We start from the raw sequence: 25,246 nt of genomic DNA, 5'->3' as shown, positions 1-25,246 counted from the left end.
AGCCCTAAGAAGCTAATCCTCTGAGGGACTCAGGGACTCAAGAAAGAAAGAAAGAACCATCGATCTCCACAAGAATGACTCCCTGGTGGTGGAGCCATGGATGTGTGGCAGATATTCTGAGGTAGCCCAGTGGGGCCACACTCCACTCAACCTCTTCCCCTTTATTCACACTGCGCCTTGGACCCATGCCCATCTGGGTCCACTTCTCGGTTTAGCTTTGCAAATTCCTACTCATCCTAAAAGACTTAGAGCTGCATTTTCCTGAAACTTCCCCCTACTTCTGCTTCTTGATCTTTTGCATATTATTTTTGGCACTGAACATAGTCTGCAAACACCTATTCCTCTCTCTCTTAATCCACAGGGTAAATCACTATACTGGGTACAGAGTACAGCAGTGAGAGAGATTTCCTGTCCTCATGTTGCTGACAGTCTAGTGCAAATCCAGACTGTTGGTACAAAAATAAGATGATTATATATGTATTAGTAATAGTGACTTAGTAATGTCAACTAAACACTTATTATGTGGTAGACGGTATGCTTAAGGGCTTTACATTATTTCACTGAATCCTTACCAATACCTATATAGTAGGTAATACAAGCCTACTTAGAGATGAAGAAACTAAGGCTCAGAGATTAAGTAACTGCCCTAGGGGATGCTACAAGTAGGTGGTAGAGCTGGAACCTCAACTCAAGCGTTCCAGCCTGTCTTCAGTACAGCCATGTCTATATGCTTCTCTGTGACAGAGTGTAAGCAGTGTCTGGAAGGAGGAGTCCAGATAGCAGGGTGCACCTGAAGAGCTTCCAAGGCAGTCTAGGGGTTGGGAGAGGCTAATTTGGCCCATTGCTACTGGGTGGTGAGCTTCTACAGGCAGGGAGCTAGCCTCAATTGTCTACAGAAGTGAGTGTCCCCTATAGGGACTCCATGGGTGCTCTGCATATGGTAGGTACTTAATTGGGGGCACCTGGGTGGTTCAGTCAGTTAAGCTTCTGACTCTTGGTTTCAGTTCAGGTCATGATCTCATGGTTGGTAAGATCCAACCCGGCATCGGGCTGAACAAGGAGCTTGCTTGGGATTCTCTCTCCTTCCCCCTTTCTCTCTGCTCCTCCCTGACTTGCATATACACATGTGCTCTTTCTCTCTCTCAAAATAAATAAATAAACTTAAACAAAAAGATGTGTAGGTTAAAAAAACCAAATAAATAAATGTTATATAAAAACACTTCCCAGTATTTCCTTAATAGTTCCTATCATTCTTACTTTTTGTAGGGGAGCAGGTTTGTGTTTTCCAATCTCGGTGAGAAGTACACAATTAGGCACTAAAACAAGTGTAATTCAAACTCCTACTACTGTATCTGGGACCCAGCAGTCATGCCAAAAGGGTCTGTAGAATCCACACAGGAGTACCAGCTCTGCTCCTGTCTGCCAGAGCACTCATGAACCCTCCCCCGGCCACATCCTACACCATGGCCCTTTTCTCATCCCAGAGGGAAGCTGGCGAGGAAAACTTCTAATTACTCAACCAGAGGGCCTGTGAGGCCCACACATTTCAGTTCACAGTACAGATGGGGGAAAATGGAATAAAAGAGACAACCTTTTGACTTAAAATTGCTTTCACGGCATCTTCCACTTCCTCCTGATTGCTGAGGTCAACCGTCCAAACATGGGGCCGGCCAATGAACACTTCAGCATACGGATGCTGGGATGTCAGCTGGAAAAGAAAGAGCACCTCAGTCTCACAGATACTTTTTGTTTCTTCCACCTTCTGTGCTAGATGAAGTGTTATGCTTTTTATGGCATTGTGCTTGCATAGGTAACAAGACATTTTTGTCCTTCCGTGATGATCAAAACCTCCTGAGGACATATAAGTGGAGACCAACAAAACTGTCAGAGCTCCACAGCTTGAATCCCACTTGGAAAAAGGTCAAAACCAGGGAACACGGCAGTTGGTACAGGTGGCTTCAACCCCCAAAGTCACACCAAGATATAATGAACATTTCACTCTTGGTCACAACCCAGCCCTGAAAATCACCTAGATCAAACTAGTATCTGTTATAAAACACCAATTGGGACAGGTAAGCATAAATAAATTACAATACAGTCAAAAGCTTTAAAGTCATAGGAGGGCAAGTAATTGTATATATGAAATGCGACAGAAAGAAATAAGGCTACAGAAACACAGAGAATTTTGACATGCTTTCAGGAGTGATCATTAGCATAACACTGGACCCTCAATACTTCTAAAGATAATGTGGATTCAGCAAAGTTCTAAATTCAGAGGTTTTATTTTAAGAACAAAGGTGGCCAAAGAAACCCAGTATGAAAGCTGGTGATTCTCAGTTCTTGAAGAGTCCATTCTTTGACAGCTAAATTTACCCCTCCAACTGCCTTCCACCTTTTTCTTGTATCCTTTCAGGCAGTGGTGAAGGGAGCTTTCTGGACATTTGTGAGAGCATTCTCAGCTTGCACAAATACTGGGGGTGCTACCCTTGATCTGTGAATCCGTGGGTGAGGTCCAGGGAGTGTAGATGATGCCTCACTATGGGTTACAGTCCTGCCCAAGGCAGGCCATCCACTTCCCGTACAGCTTCCATGTGCCCCGCTGGCTTTCATGTGGGTTCACAGAATCTAACTCTTTGGCACAGTTTTAATATAGATTGAATTTCCCAGGAACATAATTACCATGTAAATCAAGGGATGTTTGTACTCTGTTTTCGTTGGAACTTCACCAATAAGCTGTTACCAACTTTGGAAAAACTAGGGCAGGAAAGTCAATGTCACTCAGATTACCTGAGTCTCCATTACAACATACCCAAAACCAGTCTGTGTTTGTAGCTCTCACATAAACGGCAATTACATATATACTTATGTATGTATAGACGCTTTTTAACTTGGCTTCTCCTTTATAATATCACTTATAAGCAAAAAGGGCTAATCATGTTCAGCTGTATGTTTTACTCTTTTCAGACACAAACTTACTCATTCTAAGGAGGGATGAGACATGTTTTCTACTATAGTTCTTGGGAATGGTATACTTCTTAACTACTTACAGACTGAAATATGTATTTCCTTATTGTGAATGATTTTCCTTTATATTAGAGTTAATGGAATCATTCTTTTTTGAAATTACATAAGTAGGCAGGGCATATTATTTATTAATTTTGTTTCAGGACACAAGAGTGGATGTTATAATATATTTGTAGTAGAAACAGGTGCTGGGTGTGGTAGGGTTGAGGCTCTTGCTTTAGAGGCTAAGCTGGTTCTCTTTCTTTCTTCCGTCTCTGGTATCCTCAGAGGATGGGGTGATTTAACTGGCCTCTCTCCATCTCACTCCTAGCCGCCATTCTTCGTATCCCACCTCACCACTTGTGTGCCCACACTATAGGGCAGGGAACTCAGAATATAGGTCACCAGGCCTCAGCCCCCAGCCGTCAGCGGCATCCTCTCAAGAAAAGCATGATTCTGAAGAGAAGATATCCTAGACTCTGCTCCTGCCTCCTCTGTCAGAATCATGCCCCTTGCTGGCCTGTTACGTTCCCCTTTCTTCTGACCTGTACCCTCTTCTTTTGCTCAGCCACATAGTCAGTGATAGAACCTACAAGATGACCGTGGCCTCATAGGCCTGGAAGCATCCATTTTTCTTTTTTTCCCTCAGCTCACATTTTAGATTCAACACCTATCAATGAAGCCCCTGGCTGGCCCAGGCACTGTGCTAATCACCTGCATCTGCATAATTTACCAGGTTTCCGGGGTATCAATGAGGATTTTGAGATTTACAGCGGTTTACAATTCTGCAAGACCACAGTGCCAGGAAGGAGCAGAGCAAATTCAAATCTAGATCCTTCAACAACATATTAGCTTTTGACAGAAAGGAAGACGACAAATTTAAAGTATTTATTGGGTTCTTAAGCAAAGACCAAATGAAGCTCAAAGTAAGCTCCAGGCTTTTAATCCGCTCTTACAACTTGCCAACCTGAAAAAAAACACCTCAGGACTGAATTTATGCCTGAATTAGACCTTTCCTGAAGATGAGCAAAACGTCACAACATTTCACTTGGTGGCCTGGAGAACAAACTGATGACTTCTTCCAATGGAATCAGGGTAAATTAAAGTTGCTGTCAATGTCCCTATGCAGCCATTTACATATTGGCAGTCTCTCGCCCCCTCCCCTTGATAAGGTCCCTGTTTTTTTTTTTTTTTTTTTGCAAGGTTGCTCCAAACACTTGGAAAATACAAAATGCCGAGGCTTTATTATTTTATTCATTTACATTTATTGAGAGTTACTTAATTTTATGAGTAAGGCGTTTTGTGATTCATTATTCCCCTCTGAATGTTATGCTCCTCCCCATTAATTTATTGAGAACCGTCTGATCTGAGCTACATCAATCAGTAAATTTACTGGAGTATAGTTTGTAAAAGTAATGAAAATCTTATTAAATATGAGACATTACTTCAGAGCGGCTATTAAATTTCTAAGGAGAACATGAGTTCTCTTTATGGAAAAAAATCCTGAAGCCAGAGAATTTCTAATGGTTTACAAAATGTCCAAATAATGATTAAGAACCTACTAATGTGTTTCCCAGTATAAAGATAAAAATCCAATTTATATCACATTGAAAGTATGGCTTGAACCAACAACATTACTTAAGGCGTTATGGAACTTTTTCCCTCGAGTGTACATCGTGGTTTTAAAAATTGATACAATGTAAAAGACAAAAATAAAATGAAACTTTCATTTAGAAACTTAGACTTTTTTTCTCTTCAAAGCAAAGGAGAGACATATATGCAATTTATATGGATTGATTTATACGGATCAATTTTTGCTTAACTGGAAAGACTAGCAAGGGAGCCAAAAAATTGCTTTGTAATTATGTCTACTTGGGTTAAAATTTTTCCATTTGGAGAGTAAAAAAAAAAATTAATTTCTAGAGATTTTTGACCCTTCAACATCTATATAACTCTTGATAGCTCTCTCCCTGTGAAAAGTAGCTTTGGCCAGGGGGATTTTGTGGCTTTTGTGGGCTGAAAGAGCAGAGTGAGTGGCCCACCAGGCCTTGAGGTCAACTTCACTGAGTCCTCCCAAAACTGTGTGATGTTGCTGGCTCCCAGCCTGCTCTCTGCACTGTCTTTAGCAGAGAAGGAGACAGACATCGGATGGAACCTGCCCTCCTGCATAAAGCAAAGGGACCTTCTTGGGATTTCCCTGCAGCTCATCAACATTCATGCCTCTTAAGCGTGAAACCCCCTTTCTTTCTTTGTCTTTATAGCACAGTTCCTGCACCACCTCCTTTTCAGTTAACCCAGCACACTCTCCACTTGGCAGAACTCCCAGGCGACACCCTCTCAGTGACTGACTTAGCTGTTTCTTTCCATATCAAAATTTGAGCTCCTGGAAAACAGGAAATGGGTCTTGATAAATTTCCCCAATACAGCAACTAGTACCATGGACCCTGTGGGGACACAACGAGCATCTGTCAACTGACCTTCTGTATCCCGGCCCTCCTGCAGAAGCCCAGGACTGATGGAGTCATCTGTGTGAAGTCACTTGCTGAGCAATGGCTGAAGATCCCAGAGAGCCATTCTAACTCGAGTCTCATTTACGTACTGGTGGAATTATCTAAAGGGATGGGAGGGACCAAGCGCCTGGTGGGGGCAGCTCTTACGCCTATTCTCTTTAAGCCATGAAAAATCAAAGCCCTTCACGATCTCAATGAAAAGCAAATTACTAAATGATGACAACTGATCGGAAATGATGAACATTCGTTCTTCAATAATTTCATACTGGCTGCTCTGATCTATGTGATATTACATCATTCACTGGGAAACAGATTGTGCTTGAGTGTCCTAAATTTTTTTCAGGAAAAAATACTCATTTGTAGCAAAGAGACATCAAAATCTTTAGAATCACCAATAACAAAAAGGTGCCAGTTGTCAACATAGTCGTAAAGATGCTTTTGATTTATCACTGTCCAAAGGCTCATATATAGAAACAGCAGTAAAAAGAATCACAATGAGGGAAAAAGAAATCACAATGAGGGAAAAAGAAAATCACTACAGAACCACCAGAATAACTGTTGTAGGCAAGACCAACCAACATATCGTAAAAATAAATGGGCAAAAGGTTGAAGAAAACCAGAATATTTGCATACTTTCAAAATATTTTTTCCATTATAGAGAGAACAAGCAACTTTATAGTAAAGACACCTAGCAGACCCTACCTTAACCAAGAGATCAAGGTTAACACCATCAGGAATGAGACATATTGGTATCACACACCTCCTGATATGATACACTGAGAAGACCACATCACTTCTGTGATATTCTTGCCAAAAATGCGTCATCTCAAACTAACCATGAGACAACATCAGTCAAATCCAAAGTGAGCAACAGTATACAAAAAGCCCAACGAGTACTCTTTCAAAGTGTTAAAACTGAATGACAATTAAGTTACTGAACAATTGTCCAGATTGGAAGAGATTAGGAGCCGTGGCAATTAAATGCAAGGTAGGTCCTGGATTGGATCCCAGAAGGGCAAAGGGATATTAGTGGAAAAAATGGTGAAGTCCAAATCGAGTTTGTAGTTTAGGTAACACTAGTTAATGTCTTAGCTTTGATTACCACAGTTTTGTAATGTGTTGCCATTAGGGGAAGCTGGATGAAGGATATACCCAAACTCTGTACTATTTTTAAAACTTTTCCATAAGACTAAAATTATTTCAAAACAGAAAGTAAATTCCAACAATTCCACTTGTAGGTATATGCCCCAAAGAATTAAAAGAACCTCGGCAGATACCTGTACACAAATGTTCGCAGCAGCATTATTCACAACAGACAAAAAGTGTAAACAACCCAAGTGTTCATTAACAGATGAACAGACAAATAATTAAATGTGGTATATCTACACAATGGAATATCATCTGGCCGCTAAAAGGAATGGTATTCTGACACATGCTATGAACTCTAAAAACCTTAAGCTAAGTGAAACAAGCCAGTCACAAGAGAACAAATACTATATGATTTCACTTTGTAAGTTTAGAGAGACAGAAAATAGAAGAGAAGTTACCAGGGACTGTGGGGAGGGGAGAATGGGGAGTTGTGCTTAATGAACACAGTTTCTGTTTAGAATGATGAGTAAGTTCTGCAGGTAGGTGGTGGCAATGGCTGCACAAGACTTTGAACATACTTAACACGAGTGAACTGTACACTTAAAATGGTTAAAATGCTAAGTTTTAAATTATGTATGTTTAATCCCCAAAAAAGGGGAAAAAAGAAACAAAATTACAAATAATTATTACAAGGTGGGCAGAAGAACTTCAGAGATTTCTTACACTTAAATTAAAATGTGGGCATGATTTATCAGCCCAAATTTTCTTTTTTTTTTTTTTAATTTTTTCACATCTATTTATTTTTGAGAGAGAGAGAGAGAGCACGAGCAGGGGAAGGGCGGGGGGAGAGAGAGAGAGAGAGAGAGTGAAAATATGAATCCGAAGCAGGCTCCAGCCTCTGAGCTGTCAGCACAGACTCCGAGGCAGGGCTTGAAACCATGAATCGTGAGATCATGACCTGAGCTGAAGTTATCAGCCTAAGTTTTCTATCCCAAACTCCAAAGTTTCCAGAGAAGTCAGTTACATCTCTGTCAGTTACAGAGATTCCTAGATTGAGATGTTCTCACTGCCGCGGAACATCTTCTCGAATCTTTCCAAGAATCAGCTCTTCAGTGCCAGGTTGAACGCTCCTGGTCTGTGCCCTGGCCCCTCCCACAACACCTGGCACACAGGTGTGCAGTAGGTATTGCTGAGGAATGACTTCCCCAACAGGAACAACTCCTCAATGTGAAGAATTCAAATTTATTTTATTAGCAGAAGGAAAAGCAAGTATGCAAGACGACACACACACAGTTAACCCTTTTCAGAGGTTGTGTGGGCAACAGGTTCTTTTTGAGGATAATCTGTAGATCGCAAAAACCTATGGATCTCTTCCTCCATCCCCTTTGGGACTGTCACCCTGACTGACAGGGAGGGTCAGAAAAGAGAACTCTCAAAATAATCAGCTCGGTGAATTGGTAAGATCTCAGACTGATCAAAAACAATAAGCATGGAAAATGCATTTCATGTTCTTTCTTTTTTTTTGGTGTGTGTGGTGGGGAGGTGTCAGAAGAATCTACCCAGAAAGGTTTAAAAGTAGCAGAAGTGAAAAACGCATGCTTTAATAACAGCGCTGCTGGGGTGCCTGGGTGGCTCAGTCGGTTAAACGTCTGACTTCGGCTCAGGTCACCATCTCATGGTTCGTGGGTTCAAGCCCTGCACCTCTGTACTGACAGCTCAGAGCCTGAATCCTGCTTTTGATTCTTTGTCTCCTTCTCTCTCTACCCCTCTCCCAATCACGCTCTGTTTCCTTCTCTCAAAAATAAGTAAACATATAAAAAAATTTAAAAATCTTAAAAAAAAATAATAGTGCTGCTATATTGCATCTATGTCATGGGCTTCCACCTGTGTCGTCCCCCAGTAGAAAGCCCCAAATGGGGCGCCTGGGTGGCGCAGTCGGTTAAGCGTCCGACTTCAGCCAGGTCACGATCTTGCGGTCCGTGAGTTCGAGCCCCGCGTCGGGCTCTGGGCTAATGGCTCGGAGCCTGGAGCCTGTTTCCAATTCTGTGTCTCCCTCTCTCTCTGCCCCTCCCCCGTTCATGCTCTGTCTCCCTCTGTCCCAAAAATAAATAAACGTTGAAAAAAAAAAAAAAAAAGCCCCAAATGACAGGGGCAATCCAAGGACTCTAGCTCATAGAGGTTTCCTCCTCGTGAGCAGCCCACAGAGCCACAGAAATAATAAGAAAATCAATCTTACGGTTTCTTGCACACACCTGTTTCTGACTAGATACAGAAACACCCAGCTTGATAACTCACATGCTCTAAATGACTTGTTTATTGCCCCAAATCGAATCCAACTGCCTTCAGTGGTGATTCATCACCCACTATGGATTTTCAAGAGGATCTCTGAAAGCAATTCAAATAAGGCTTCTGCAAACAGTTCAAGCATCAGAACGGTGCCTCCTGATGGTGGCCTAAAATACCAGGCACATGACTTCAGTCTCTCAAGGTTGACAGTTAAGGACTCCACTGCCCACCCTTTATTCCCCACAGCCTATTGTGGGAGCTGGTTCTTCAAAAATACACATTAGCCAGTTGATTTCTGTATTCAAAAAATTCTAAACATTCAGAAAGTCAGAGCTCAGTTACTTAGAAGGCTGGAGATGTCTGCGTGCCTTAGGAGAGGGCTGAGGCAGAGTGGAAAGACACCACAGTTCACAGAGGGACAGAATTGGATGCAAGTCCTGGCTGTCCCACCACCAAGTTAGGAGACAGCATCGGCCATTCCTCCCTGAGCCCCTGCCCATCCTCCGCCTCCTCCTTCCGTCCAACTATGTCCAGTGAGGTTGATGATACCAACAGCCCAACGTTAGGGGACCTGAATGGCCTCCTAGCACTCAGTAAGTAGCTGGTATTCATATTGTTGAAAGTAGAATGATTGTTTTGATAGATGCTTACCTCTCTCAGTGTTGGCTTGCCAATGAAAAAGTCTGTGTTTTTGCTGCTTTTGGGTGGGCTGAACTTGGGATTCAGAAAAGCACATCCATTTGCGATGGCCTCCAGGGGAGCTGGGCCCTCATAAGGGAACCCGAGTCCAACAAACAACTGTAACACAGAAAAGCACACCACATATAAACACATCAGTCAGGACTGGCGTCCCTGGCTCACAGGGGGCTCTTCTGTGCTTCATTCCCATGTGGAAGGCCCAGAGACTCTGGAAGGTTCCCAGACCCTGGGCGGAGATGGGGGGTAGTGGTGGTGAAGAGAAGGCAGCTCACATCAGGAACTGCAAAACAGTACCAGAGTCCTTTACAGGATCATGAAGCTGCTCAGCTCATTATGTTCTCCTCCTTTGTAAAAACAAAAACAAACAAACAAAAAAAAAACAAAAACAAAAGTGAAGAAATATGCGTGGAGGGGGCTGCGGGGGAGGTGGGCGGTTGAGGAGGTACGGAGGTGGGGGTATTAAAAGAATAAAAAACAACAACAAAAACCAAGACCCAACAATAATCTTTCTGTAACTCACCAGGAGACATGACTGGAAAAACACTTGCTTAACTAAACAGAAGGTTTCTTCATTGAAGCAAAGGAACAACAGGCCCTTTCAGTGATGCTGGGTGGAGGGACAGAAAGGTCACTTGGTGGTTTGATTACAGTTCAAACGGAGCTGCTTTAAAATGATGGTAGGTCAGTAAACACAGGTTTTCATAATGGGGTTTTCACTGGGGGACACCAACAACTTTGTTTTTATCTCCCCCCTCAGTCGAGGGGAGAGGGTGCTGAGTGGCTAAATGGGCAGCCAGCAGTCTGCTTTCCCAATGGCAGACAATAGATGGCGGCAAAAACACACTCTTCAAGTTCTTGCGCAAACTAGCTCAGAGCTGCTGGGACAAAGGGGCCTTGCTGCAGCTCCCTGGCAATGGTTCCTGGGTCCAAAAATGAAACGGCATCTCAGGGAAATGCCTCACTGCATCTCCCCCTCTCGGGACCTTTTACACTGCTGGAGGGCTGTAAGCTATCGACGGCAGGGTCCAAGTCTGGGCTTGGTGAGATTTGAGATCTCCCTACCACACCAAGGAGCCAATGCTGAGATCACTCCAGCCTCCAAGGGCATATCAATCGCCAAAGGATAACTGGGCCCCAGGGTATCGTTCCTTCTGCCATCACTGAGGAACACCCACACAGCCAGGCCCCCCCGAGAGGGAAGGATATTGGTGAACTGGATATATTGCATGCCTGATTCTCCTTTCCTGGGGCCCTCTCCCCAACAATTCTATCTTTTGCAGCTGCTAAAATCAACTGTTACTTAGAATGGTTCTGTCTGGGGAGACTGGAGTCCAAGCTGCCAGGTTCCCTGGGCACCACTGAGAGATGCAGAAAGTATGTGCTGGGCACTCAATTCCAGGACTGAACACTGAGCTGGCACCTGCTGGGCATACAGGAGAATCACGGAGCCCCCACAGGAGTTTTTCTGGGACAAGAAACAAAATCCCAGGTTTTGTGGCTAGACTCCCTATCCTATGACTGTATGGTTTTTTGCATGAAACAGGGTAGTTAACTTTTTTTTTTTTTCTTGTTTTATCCTTTTGTTTCTTGTAAACCTTGACATGACCAAATATACCATCAGGGACATCCACTGGGTAAACTGGGGAGAGAGGCTTTGAGTGGCCAGCAGAGCTCCCACTATTGGCTGGGGGCATTTCCCCTTGGGCAGATCCACTGGAGACATGGGGGTGAGGAACACTTTGTTAGCAGGAGCCTGGAAGATAGAGGATTTAAGGGGCATTTCCACCACCATCTGGAGGCCCTTTTTCTGGATGTTCTTTATTCTTACTAAGTAGCTGAAAGGAGTGAGATTATCAAAGAGAACTTAAGCATACAGGGTGTGGCCTAAGCATGTGGCTCAGGGGTGGGAATGGGGGGCGGACGCCTGACAGCAGCAGGAGAAATGGAAGGCAAGAGTGGGAAGGACTAGTCCCAAGAGATCACAGCTTTGTTAAATATGAAGAATCCAGGGTTACCATCCTTCAGGCTTTTGAGCTCTGTGATCTGCTCCCTATCAGAATTTGGGAAAGATCTCCTCAGGGGAAAGATGACCTCTCTCAGGTGGTGGTTGGGTACAGGAAAGCACAGGGTTTCCAGATCCTTTTGACTCTGAGAAGAAAGGTGCTGGAACATGCAGACAGGGGTCTCTGTGGGTTTAGCCAGAGACCTGAGCCTACAGTGAGTCCTGACCTCTGAAAATCAGGGCCTGCCATAAAGTGCTGATACCTTCATCAACTCTAAATTGCAAAGAACTTGGGAGGAAATGCAGGAAGCACAATGACTGTCTATTTAAATAGAAAATCCTGGGAAAAAAATGTAATTAGCTCCTTCAGACCAACCAATCTGAACCCATTAATTAAAAGGATTTGAAGCTGTTGTTTAATGGACTTGAATGTGACCTAGGTTTAATGATATCTGAATAACAATTTGCACCATCTTTGCTGCCCTGCTGGCATCAAAATATCTCAGGACACATAAAGTAAACATTTTGGGCTAACTCTCCAAAGCCTCACAATTTTAGAATGAAGCTTAAGCAAATACCATACAATTTCTTGGCAACGAGTTTTCTCGTCACACTAATTAGGATTGCAGGAAATGCAAGACTTGGAAACACCAAAATAACAGTTCTTTGTCACTTCTGTCAATAAGCAATTTTTTCTTGCTTCCCGTGTACTCATTACCTGTGACGTTATAATGGAGCAGATGTATTAAGGTCAAATAACACACTTGAGGTTTGAATCACAAAAGCATAGGCAGAGAGAGTTTATCACCACCAAAGAACATCCCATAAACTTCTGAATGCCATGGCCTTGCCACACTGGTGCCTTTACCACAGTAAATTTCCTTTCCCCTAGTCCCCAGCTTCCATTGTGCTCCCTACAGATATCTTTAGCATGGGGACAACAGACACACCATTAAGAATGCATTCAAGCACAGAGGCTTAACTTTTCAGGAGGAAACTGGGCATATTTTATTTATACTTCATCTGGCCTGCAGAAGCCCAGAATCTAATGAGGATATTCCAGATGACAGAACATCTTCACGGCTGCAACTCTGTCCCATCCGTAAGCATTTTTTTTTTTTTTACATTTTTTAATGTTTACTTTTTTACATTTGAGAGAGAGACAGAGACACAGAGAGATCAAGCAGGGGAGGGGCAGAGAGAGAGAAGGAGACAGAATCTGAAGCAGGCTCCAGGCTCTGAGCTGTCAGCACAGAGCCCAACACCGGGCTCAACTCATGAGCGGTGAGATCATGACCTGAGTTGAAGTTGGACGCTCAATTGACTGAGCCGCCCAGGTGCCCTCAATAAGCAGTTCTAAATCCAGGTATTAAATGCTCTGAAATTAAGTTTTTGAAGTACTATTAAAAGAGAATGGGTGGAGCACTACAGATTTTATTCACAGCATAGGATTGGGACATTCCTACATGTTGACAAACGGTTCAGTAAAACCACTCAGTCTTATTACTCTGTGTGAAAGGAGAAACAATTGTTTTAAACCCTTAAATGGAGTAGTTAACATGGACTCCTTTCAACACGGATAAAGGTGGCTCATAGGAAGACTCTACATGGGTTTAGCCAGTTTCCAGTCACTCTTGATGGGGAACAGCAGGATAATCCAAAATAGAAGACACACTCTCAACATAAGCTTTTCTGACTAGTTTGAACTAGCTAAATTGGCGGAATGGCTCGGGAGGGAGTTTGAGCAACGAATCAATCTCAGCTTATCCAATAAACTGAATATTGGCCCAGTGATCGGGACAATGCGGTAACTAACTGTACGGGGTCTAACTGCAGACCAAAGTTCAAATCCTGACCAGCTCACTTCCTAGTTCTGTAACTGAGGGAAAGCATTACCTGCCACTTCCTATGGATTATCAGAGGTCCATTTATAACATTCTCTCCAGCTATGGGACCGGAGTCAAGGTCACGCAAGCTCTCTAAACTGTTTATTCATATGTAAAATGGTGAAAATAATAGTTACTTCACGGGGCAGGTGTGAGGCTTAAATGAGGTATTTCATGCACATGATGTATTTCAAGGTTTGGAACTGAAGTAAACGTTCACTGAACAGTAGTCCAAATTCAAAACCAGATTCAACTTCATGCAGCTGCATGTACGTGACCTTGTATTGTTTAGCTGGGGTTTAGGTGTGCCCGAGTTGTGGTTGTGGGTTTTACACAATGTTCAGCACCTGCATGCGTATTTACGAATTCTCACTGTTTCATAAAGTAGCTGGACTTTTTAGAAAAAAAGGGAGAGATGGCCATTAGAAGAGGAAGCAGACATGGTTTACAGTGACTGCCTCATGGAAAGACCAGTCCCATGAGCATGTATGACTGCTAAGCCTTACTCATTTATTCTTCATATAATGATTGGAAATCCCCGGATTTTTGGTAATAGGTATACATTTTATATCTTTAAAAAGAATCCATACAACAGCTGATTGTGGAGGAAATGTATTCTCCTGAGAGGTTATGCCTTCAAGTGGACTGAAGGGTCCTTTTCTGGACATGTGTCTTCTCTTTTGTACTTGATGATCAAGAAACAGAACAGTGGCCAAAATCTCTTCCATACAGGTTTGGTTACACCCTCTCATGGGCTGCCCAAGCCGCTAACCTAAACTACAAGAAGATTCTCTTGTGAAGAGGTAGAAAGGCAAAGGAGACAAGACAATGATATGTGTCAAGTATGTTTAAGTGCCCAAAGTTTGTCAGAGTCAGCTGCTATGTCAGAGGCTATCTCCTGGAGACCAGCTCACTGGGTAGACACCCAGATTATCCTTGTTTTCTAAGTAGTCTTTCAGAAATGAAACAGAACACAACCAGACACAAACCACAATATCAAAACCAAAAGTTCATACACTTCAGTCATTTGGAAACCCCAGTTCATAATCCAATGTGCTACAATTCACTATACATGCACTGACTTGGAGATGGAGATGGTGGTGGGGGGGGGGTAAGCAAATATTTGGGTAAATTGATAACTGTGGATGTTGTCCATCTTCCGCCATGACAGCATGAAATGTTTACCATTAGAAGGTGCGAGGCAGCACAACAGGCCTATTCACGTCACATTAAGGATGGGCTCTCATAGTACTGAGCACAGAGGACTTTCACGATAAGAGACAATTCATGGAGAAGGCACAGGTGGGGGTGAGAGAAAATGGCTGTCACTGCCATAATAAATCCCCATGGTCATGTGCACCATGATGACACAGATGCGCTGTGTTAAAATGTGGCTGATAATCAGTTCCTGTCCTCCAGGAGCAGGCTCATCCTCTTATATGAGTGGCTTCACAAGTCACGGTGCAACATTTTACACAACTAAATGGTTGAGCCTGCTTATAATATCCCAGAAGTTCTACGTTGGTATTACTATTTTTTATTATTACTACCTCTACCTGTGCACTTTTTGCATTGCTATAGTCCCCAGTTTCCGTGCTGGTCTCCTCTACCATGCCTGTATGCTCGTCTTGGGCAAAACTCCTTAGTCATCCCTGTAGCAAGAATGCCTGGAATGAGGCCTGGAATGTATTCAGTAGGGAAAATGAGCAAAAGAATAAATACTAATAGATGAGATCTTTCCAGCAGTCATGTGTCTTCATGAGGATGAAGAGATGTTGAATGTTTTCGTGTGTATTTGAGTGTGGGGATGCACTTTTGTCCTTGAAGTCAGAGCAAGTACTGAATCATCTCGCTACAACTGTGCAATTGTACATACATACGTGGGAGGCAAAGAGGGAGAGAAGATTACATGTGTATACAAAATGTTTTCCCCATCTGGCTGGAATAGGAATAACCTTAGATACTGGCCATAAGATGAAGCCTCCTTGACTATCTGAGGGTGAGTATTTCAGCATCTGAGACGGAACGTGGACTGCTCTGTCAGTAAGTAAGCCCTTGGGCTCTCCCTCACAGGCGACACCTGTGTGATGTGTAGGCAATACCACGGAGAGGCAGGCGTGCAGTGTCAGAAGGACAGCGTCGCTTGCTGTGGAAGTCTTGGGAGATTTAGGTGCGTGATTCATGAGCAAAGCAAGAACTCAGTTTTTCGGGCATGGTCCCAAGATCCCAGATGGCTAATGGATTTCATCTTGACTCTTTCCTTCATTCTTTATATAATTATCTGAAAGCCTTCTACAAGCTAGGCACTGTTCTAGACATTGAAGATGTACTTGTAAACAGAACAAGCAAAGCCCCTCTGCCATCATGGAACTGCATGAGAGTCTGGTTCCAGGGGTGGTAGCCCTGGATTCTTGAGAGACTGGGAAACTATATCCAAGCTCATGGGAAAAGTCATGGTTGATGGGGGCGGGGGAGGTGGGTACCAGAGCTGGGGATGGGATGGAAAAGGGACAGCATATACTGCATATCCTCCAATCCTGCCCAGGCTTCTAAGTGAGTTCCACAGCTAAGCTGATGAGCTGATAGATTAGGGAAACAGGTCATGACCCACCCAAGTGCTGGAGGGTGAATGGCCAGAGGTCTGGGTACCAAGGGTAACACCACAGACAGCAGTGGCTTTCCCTGCTTGTTTGCCACAGCCAGAATTTGCTCTCGGCTTTTACTGTAGAAAAATACGTTCTCTTGCGGCTCACTCCAAATGTGCCTCCAATCTAATACAGGATAGGAATGCTCCATACTATCAGGAGCTTCCCATGCTAAGACTGGGGAGAAGGTGGACATGAAGAGGCTAAAATTAGGAAGAAGAAAGAAATCACATCAAAAGCGATGAGGACTTAACCCCAAAATAAAAACATGCCACCCTGTGCTGGCTTCAACTGCACTCCCGGAGTCTGCTGGACTGAAAGCCTTGTCTATAGTCTGCCGATAAATAATTAATGCATCCAAATTTATATGCCTGTTTTAGAAGAGTCTTTTAGATTCAACAACTCCCTGGCTCTTTTAGCCCCTTTTTAGTGTCACACCAAATTCCTCCATCTTCATAGGCTCCCGGCAGCCGGACTCTGCTGATGACACATGGGCCCCTGTGGCATGCCAGGGAGAAATACTGCTGAGCAAAGGGTTTCCTGGGCCTGGGTGCAGGGCTTCAAAGACGTCTCATAAAGAAAAATAATAAGTGAGGAGCTGATTAAACATCAGTCAGTTCAGCCCGTCTCCAAACCTGAAGCAGCACCAGACTCGCTTTCCTCTCCAGTGAGCCCGAGGAGAGTGTGAATCCCATTCGTTCTACCGACATTTACTTCTCTGTGTCTCCAGTTCTCCACTTTCAACGTGGATTGGAATAAATCGCTTTTAAATTGCTCAGAGACACAGAGGAAGGAGTTAGAGGCAGAAAGGGTTATAAATGCAAAGCCTGACTGGTCTTTAGTGTCATTATTTCAAAGCCCAAGATCCATTCATTTTAGTGCCTGCTGCTGTGTTCTGGGTATAAGGGGAGTCTCGGCGACACAGCGCCTCATTTCCATCATATTTGCCAACTGTTTTAGCCATAATTCCACTCGGAGGGCTTTAATATATTCTAGTCAGACGAACAGGCAATACAAAATGGGATCAGTGACATCCTGTGAAGGCACCCGTTTTTCAAGGATAAATATATGCCCCTCACACTCAAAATTCGGTCTGCAGTCCTTGGCTGTTAGGCGGTCTCTGACATCACGATCCGGATATTCCAAGCCTCTTCTCTTTTCCTCCCTGGGATATCAGCGGCCTCTGCTTCGGCCTATTCCCCATTCTCTGACAGGGTAAATGGATGGTAGGTAAGTCAGGGTTCTTTTAAAACTTCCAAGGCTGAGTAAGACATTCACGAGGCTGGGTTAATAGGAGTGCGCGAGACAGTAATGACACGCTGTTGAGAGCCAGCGTTGCCAAATGTAATTTTAAAGAGGCTCTAGCTTTTTCCACCAGCTGATGTGAGGAGAAGTAAAATGAGGCAAATGGCAAAAATAGCATTGCCACTAAAGGGCCCGGACATCCTCACGATTCTAAAATGTCATCCTGAGACAGAAAAAGAACAGAAAGCCAAGAGTGCAAAGTGGGGAACACACTTCACTCCGGGGTTGCCACACACGAGCATCAGACTACAGATGACCTTGTAAGGAAATGAAATCTTAATAAATACAAACCAGATCTTTGGCCAAGGAGATAAATAATTCATCCATCTATTTTATTCATGGCACCACACGAATGACTTAGAGATAGAAAGGATCAAATGCAGTTACATATGGAGAGACTGAGGCAGGAGGGAGATGCTTATTCTGTTGGGAAGGGAGTGTCCAATAAATGTTCTCCAGTTTGGGTGTTTATTCAGGAGGATGGTGCCTTGAGGGCCTAACAGACCTTTAATTTGCAATAAAAAAAAAAATCATGCGTAAGGGTCACCCCGCCCAGGCAAAGTCAGTGACTGTGAGCAAGCCAAATGCTCTAGCCTACTTTCTGCTGTTTAAAATGAAGTTAACAGTACCTTCCCCATCTACGGCTTTGTTTGTGAGAATCAAACAAGGCAGCATATGTGAATATGCTCTCCCAAATCCAAGTATCATAAAATGATAAAAAGTCGCTATTAAGCCACAGAGCCTCTCACCCACTCAGCCTCCCTGCTACCTTAAAAATGAAAACACAGCCAGTCAGGGCCCAGAACTGAGAAAATCACTGTTGGTAATAAGCTGTCCCTATGCTTCATGGCAGGGCTCACACTGGCTTTCTTACTCTTACATCCCTTGCACTAGGTCTGGCCCTTTAAGGCCAAACTCTGGTTTATTTGCAAGTCCCTAACATCATTTGGTACTTTCATGGCAGAATTACAGGCACCGGTTCAAAACAATGCATTCAGCATGCCACTAAAATAGACCTCGCTCAGTGGCTCCCCCGGCTGCCTGCATCATGGGGTCTGAAGCTGCCTACACCCTAGGGTCTATGCTTGGGACAACCAGCCCCTCAGCTCCTTACCAAAAGTTACCTTCCACTATTTCCCAGCAATAGAGCAGCTGGGTTACTTTGTGGCTCTCTCCTGAATGTGTCATCTCTGTCTCCACTACTTGACTCTCCTTCTTGTGTGTCCTCGGTATCACCTGCCCCCCACCCGCCAATTGTTCATCTCCCACATCTTTCACAGTGTCTTCCCTGCTCCCAGAGCCTGAAGGGACTCTTCCCCCATCTGAACTTCTTCAGGGTCCAGTACAAATCTGTGAATGAAGAGGTGCAAGAAAAGCCACTTGGTGGCCCGATTCCTTGAGCGATGTTGATTAAAGAGGTAGGGGAGCTGAGCACCCCAGGCTTACTGTGAAAGCTGCTTCTTTATCGTAACGTCTGACCCTCAAGACAGGACCTTACCTTTTCTGTTTGCCACTGTATCCCCAGCCCCTCGCTTGATGCCTGGCACGGAGTAGGTCCTGGGTAAGCAGGCTTTCAACTGTAGCAACCTCTTTCCACAATTCACGAACTTTTAAGCTATAGCTGATCTAGAAAACCACTGCCCAGAAATGACTTCATAAGTTACTACAGCATTGAAAAGACAGCACGAGAGATTCTGATCCCGTTTTCAACACCAACAGAAACAACCAGTAAACATCACTGATGGATGTTTTAAAAATTCCTATAAACCTACCTTGGTTTCTCGGAGAAGAAACTGTAGGTCCCGCCCACTTAGGATGCCATGGTTTTTCACATAACTGGGAATATTCTTCGTGCTGGAGCCATAAACGGTCGCATGCACTTCCATGTACGTGTGAATAATGTCCAAGTAGATTTTCTTATTCTAAAGAGGGGACACAAGGGGAAGGCATTTTTTTCTTTCATCCTTTTAACAACCTGTCTCATAGCTGGAGGCCACAGAGATGGAGTTCTTAATATGGAAATTGTAGGAATTTGGCAATCTGACCCCCAATATTTCTTTTAAAAGTGATATGCCTGGATTTTGAGGGCAAACATAGTCATATTGCTGCTGTACAATTCTGTAAGGAAGAACAGAAAATATAGCAGTATATTACTGAATACCAATGATAGCTCAAGGCCAACTGTTTTTTTTTTTTTATCTTTTTAAAGTTTATTTATTTTGAGAGGGGGAAAGAGAGAGAGAGAGAAAGAGAGAGGGAGGGAGGGAGGGAGCACGAGTGGGGACGCGCAGAGAGAGGGAGAGAGAATCTTAGCAGGCTCCATGCTGTCAGTGCTTGATGCAGGATTCGAACCCACAAACTGTGAGATCATGACCTGAGCTGAAACCAAGAACTGGAGGCTTAGCCAACTGAGCCACCCAGGTGCCTCTCAAGGCCAAGAATTTTAAAGTATTATCCTCACTTTGTAAATTATCAGGGACCCAACACTTTGCATTTGGCTCGTCTGCCTTACGGAGGAGGATGTTTGGGGAAGGAAAGCCCAGAGAAGGCAGTCAGTTGGGCTGAAATATTTAGCTGGAGATGCTAAGCTGTCCCTGAGGAATGCAAACATCCCCAGCTCTTGCCAGCATTTCTAGTTATGATTAACGCATGTTGTCAGAACTGGATCCCACCTACTTCAGATCGGGGGGAAGATGAGAGTTTCCCACAATATACATTGATTGGCTCGGTAGCTGGAGAGATCATGAGAATAGCCAGGTAGACAAAAATGGAAAAAAGACTAAATGTAAACTTTGATGAACCCTGAAACATTCAAAAGTAGTTTTATTTTTATTAGAAGCAAAACAAAACCTCTTTTCTGTACTGAATTTCGAGGCACATTTTCTAAATCAAAACCACCTGTGAGGCAGAAGTGACTTTCCCTTCCTCTTCACATTTCCGTGTGACTAAGAAGCACAGGCTGGATTTGGTAGGTTGCTTTTTTTTTTTTTTTTTTTTTTTAATTTGAAAAATTCAAGTTCTGTAATGTTTTCCAGTTGTATAAAAGTGGGACAAGTTTTTTTTCCCCCATTCTAAGCCCGTTTTCACACACTCCAGGAAAATGTATTAATAGCCAGTTTTATGAGTAAAGACTGCAAGGGATGTAGGCATGTGGCATCAGCAGCCACAGAGCTTGGAGACAGGCAAGGGGCTCTCATGGGGGGAGGGCAGCAGCACGTTTCTGCCTCCCCACAAAGTTCTGAGCTGGATTCAGGGTCTGCCCTCTGCCAGGCACTGCCCTGGTAGAGAAGATCACAAAGGACGCTCAATTTTGTGAGACGCATGTCTCAAACCCCATTATCAAAAGTCTTCATGGCTGGAAAAACAAGTCTAGTTCCCATTCTCCATTTTATGCACCAAGATGATTTTGTTCAGAATCAACCAAGTCCATGCCTGCCCCCTAATGTACAAAGAAAGTGAACACGTGGACTGAAAGTTTAATTTTCATGCCATGTTTAGTATGGCTGGAAGATACTAAATTTATCACTTCAGAGATGTACACCCTTGAATTAATGCAGAGGTGACTAGAAACAGTTTTATAAACTATGGCTTCCTATTTGTAGGCTGAAACAAATTTAAGATCACCTCACTGACATAAATTACTTTGAGGGGTTCTATCATACAGTTCTTGTGCCACATGTACCTGGTAATTCCTGTCCCCACAAAACCCCTTCTCAGGGATCCCAACCTCATCCACAGCCCCTGGTAGGTGGGGACGAAATCTGGTGACCCTGCCCCCTGACACTGCTGACCAGCCCAGGGTGGGGTGTGCCTGACCCAAGGGGGACCCATCTCTAGGCTAGGCAGGAGCCTGGGGCAGTGTGGCCAGGCTCAGGAGGAGAAGCTGAGCCAATAGGAGCCTCTCTCAGGAGCTCAGAGTCTTGTTCACAGAGAGATCACTGCCAGATGGCTGTGGGCTATAGAGCCAAAAGGTCACTCAGTGCTGGAGTCTGGGTAATTATGATCCAGATACAAGTTCTGAGGAAGCCAGCCGCCAGTTTTGGGGGGTGGAAGTAGAAAGAACCAGATGAGAGCTGAAAGGAGGAAAGGGGAAGACTGAGCCAGACAGTTGGTAATAATAGGGACCTAGACATCACCCCTCTAAGCATGACACAGAGAGAGAGCAAGAAAGGGATAGGAGGAGGAAAGGAGATGATAAGATAGAGTGAGAAAAGAAAACAGAGAGACCCAGAAGAGAGAAAACCCGGTCCCAATCCATCCACAGCTGTTCCCTATCCTAAATTTCCCAGATCTTTCTGGATTCTTCCAGTAATAATAATAGCAGCTGCCCAAACGTTTCCCCACCCCACAGTTTGCTTAAGCTACTCTGGGTGGATTCTTATCATCCAAAAGGAGGCCGGTCAGGACATCTTGCTGGGCTTTTGTTCAGGGATTGGGCAGGCCAGGCCTCTCTCCTTTAAGCAAAAAGAGACATTTCCTTGTGAAAAGCCAGCTGCTAACTAGTGAAGATAGACCAAAGGCCCATGAACTAGGTCTGGCCAGCGGGTGACAAAGAAGAGTGAATGGCCCACTTGGTTCCTGTCCTGGAGAATCCTCACTGCAGACAGACACACGCAAGACTGGGATTCCTGGACCGAACGCCTGGGGAGTAAACAATATATAGGATACAACACATGTATCACCATCAATCCCAGAAGAGGTTGGGCCTCCTTGAAACACAACAAGGGGGCAAGCTCAGAAGCATGTGCAGGGGCTAATAATAAAGTCTGTAAATTTATTAACATTAAGGCCGGGTCAAATCAGAAAGGAGAAATTACCTTCAGAGAGGTAGTTTCAGGAATGAGAACAAAATCAAACAGGTTATCAGAGGAAACAAATGTTTCCAACAGAACTCTAAGCTTTGAAGCTGACCTGACAGCTAGGTGATTCACCTCAAGCCTCTTGTTGCCGCCTGTCAAGAGTTGCGCAGAAATGTGCTGAGGGTGAATCACACCATGGGCTCCAGATAAAGGTGCAGGGGAGCCACTCACACACACTGCTCACTGCCTACTCTACTTTCTCACTCAGTCGGTGCTCATGCTACCGACGCTGCCCTGTGCATTCAGACAGGACAGAAGCTACACTGTGAGATGCGGTGGGGGATCGTGGGGCCTGCTATGCTGAAGAGCATCCCAGAAGGACAGGGCCACTAGTTTCCTGGGAGGTGAGCCAGGGACAATGAGAATACAGAAGGGGGCAGGGCAAATAAAACTCCCCTCTTTCTCTCTTCTGCAGAGTATACCAAAGTAGAGTTCTTCCCTGCAAACCTTCCAGGAGCGCAGAGTGCCCAGGGACCACAATGCAATGTCTGTTCAGCAGGAGCCAACATGGCTGTCCGCTCCATCTTGTCACCATGAGCTTCTCCTGGCCTCGCTTCCCTCCTCCTCCACTCCTACAGCCTCTGGCCTTGCACCTCCTTCCCCAGTAAGGAATAATACTTGCATCTGCCTCAGGCCTTTTTTCTAGAGGCCCTGGGCTAAGACCTTAAGCCCCCAACCCTTCAATTTACTGTCCTCAGGGCTAGTTTCCAAGAATGAAGATTTAGTTCCCCTATATGAAGTTTTCAAAGGCTCTTCATGGCAGTGAAAGATCAACTTCTCAGCTATGCACACAGGCCCTTCACAATGTGGGCTTCTCCAAGCTTTCTAGCTTCATCTTCTGTTATTTCTTTTCCTTTGTGTCAGGTCTACCTACGTTTGGCTCAGTCTTTGCTCCCAAACCTCTTCTGCTCTCCTGCATACATATCACCTGCCACTGCCTCAGCCTGAAACCCCCTTTCTTCTGGCCTCCTTTTCTCTCCTGGACTCCTCCCCATTCATCCTCTGCAAGATGGCAATCCCTGGGGTCACCCAGGTGAAGTTAGCTGCCACCTCCTCTGTGTCTTTAGTACTGTTAAATTAATGAAACAAGGAGGCCATTAGACTGAGGTGGCTCGAATGCCATGGTGGCCTACATAAGCTGAGCTGGCAAATGCCTCAAGGTTATGAAATAAAAACGCCGGAGACAACCAATCACAAACAGCCAACAAGGCTGTAAGCCATAGCCAATGAGATAATTTCCTTTCTCTGCTTCGCACCTCCTCTACGTAAGTCTTTCCCCAGCTACTGTCAGGGAAGTGCTCCTAACTGCATCAGGTTTGGAGCTGCCTTTGATTTTTCTTCCAATAAACTCTTAACCTTTTTAATGTGCCTCAGTTTATCTTTTTAACAGTCACTTCCTGCTTGGCCTCTTTGGGCTGCTTTATCATTGTCTTCCCACCCAACAGGACTGTGAACTTCTCAAGGGCAGACACTGAAGACTCAGTGTGCAGGGGCCTGGCACAGAGCAGGAGCTCAGGAAGCAAGTACTGGCTGTATGAGAACACAGAGAGGACACACCGAGCACAATATTATTAATGGATCTCAGACTTAACTCTACCACTCGGTCCTGCCCACCTTCCCACCCTGCCTCAGAAGCCAGATTCTTCTTTCTGCAACAAAACCTTCTCCCAGCAAATGAGCTTAAGGTCCATGACTTTACCTAAGGGTGTATTTTAATGAAAATAAAATGAGAGGTACAAACCACACAAGCTGTATTTCAGAGACGAGCTGTCTTCCTTATAACCTAGCTCTCTCAGGAGTTTTGAGGTAGAAAGACAGGAGGGAGGAAGAGATGGAGACATTAAATAAAATAAAATAAAATAAAATAAAATAAAATAAAATAAAATAAAATAAAATAAAAAAACAGAACCCTACCTCATCAGCCTGTTCTGAAGTCTAAAATTCAACAAGGATGAACAATTCTTTTATTCCAAGATTAGAAGTTCTAAAATGCAAATCTGTGAATTTCAGCAGTGAAGTAGAAACAATTTGCATTATAGAATAATTAGATGTTACAGTCCTTGGCTCATTTATTGCAAGTAACCACCCAAGGTTAAGGTGTGTATTGGGTGTGTGTGTTGGGGAGGGGTGGTCCTTGCTAAGTCTCAGTCAGGCCTCCTAGAAGTCTGGAAGTCTCTGGGAAGTTAAGATTCTACAAACCTACCACCCTTGACCCCTTCTCTCTAAATCCTTACCTTTCCAGGAGAAAGGATGATGTTTAATAATTATAGTGGGAATAATAAGGGGAACCTTGCACTCTTGTCTCCAGCCTGGACTGTGGCCCACCTACGAGCCCATGGGCAAAACAAAAAGAAGGGAATTTTCTTCCTTTCACTGTGCCAGGCTCCACACTTATTCTTGACTGGACCTCATGTGGCATAAATTACAACTCATCCAGGGCAATGGGCGAGTAGTTGCATGTAAGCTGCACTCTCTAAGTATGATACCAGTGGTTCTAGAACCTACCTACCTCAGAGTTTTGGGTGGAGGATAAAGAATGGATGTGGAATGAGGGAAAGGGAAGACTATATTCACCAGTCCTTGACTTACTCTCTACTGTCTGGTTAGGTGAACATTTTGGTGTTTGGCCTAAAGAGGTGCTGAAATTTCGGAGATTTCTCAGAAGAAATTTAGACTTCTGTGGCTGAATGGGTAATGTGCAAAGAGCCATCAGCCCTGTTTTTGCTGATGGAACGAGGACTATGGGATAATATCATTTCCCAATTATATTAGACACCTTTTATATGTGCTGAGCTAGAATTGGGAATACAATGTACATGAAAGCTATTTAAATATACACCTTTATTTAAAAATATATAGTGCTCACACTACCCCCACACCATAAAAAGGGACAAGCTAGAAATGAGTCCCAAGACGGCTAAAGCCTTCGCCTCCCAGCCCAACTGGAACCCAAGCCCGCCCC

The 25,246-nt window shown here is 44.1% G+C and overlaps 1 protein-coding gene across 2 annotated transcripts in view; it reads right to left on the bottom strand.

Annotated features, from left to right (window-relative positions):
* The window catches only part of MGAT5 (alpha-1,6-mannosylglycoprotein 6-beta-N-acetylglucosaminyltransferase), a 341,991-nt gene that overhangs the window by 30,341 nt on the left and 286,404 nt on the right, over positions 1-25,246 (bottom strand). For both annotated transcript variants that reach the window (XM_043573265.1, XM_043573264.1), the window contains exons 13-15: positions 19,198-19,347; positions 9,540-9,686; positions 1,592-1,708 (exon numbers count right to left, since the gene is read on the bottom strand). In XM_043573265.1, coding sequence (XP_043429200.1) covers positions 1,592-1,708; positions 9,540-9,686; positions 19,198-19,347 — 414 coding nt within the window. The remainder of the gene's footprint in view (positions 1-1,591; positions 1,709-9,539; positions 9,687-19,197; positions 19,348-25,246) is intronic.

This window comes from Prionailurus bengalensis, chromosome C1 (genome assembly GCF_016509475.1).
Source record: "Prionailurus bengalensis isolate Pbe53 chromosome C1, Fcat_Pben_1.1_paternal_pri, whole genome shotgun sequence".
In the NCBI taxonomy this organism is placed as follows: Eukaryota; Metazoa; Chordata; class Mammalia; order Carnivora; family Felidae; genus Prionailurus; species Prionailurus bengalensis.
Note: the sequence above shows the minus strand (reverse complement) of the source record. Positions and strands in the feature narration are given on the sequence as shown.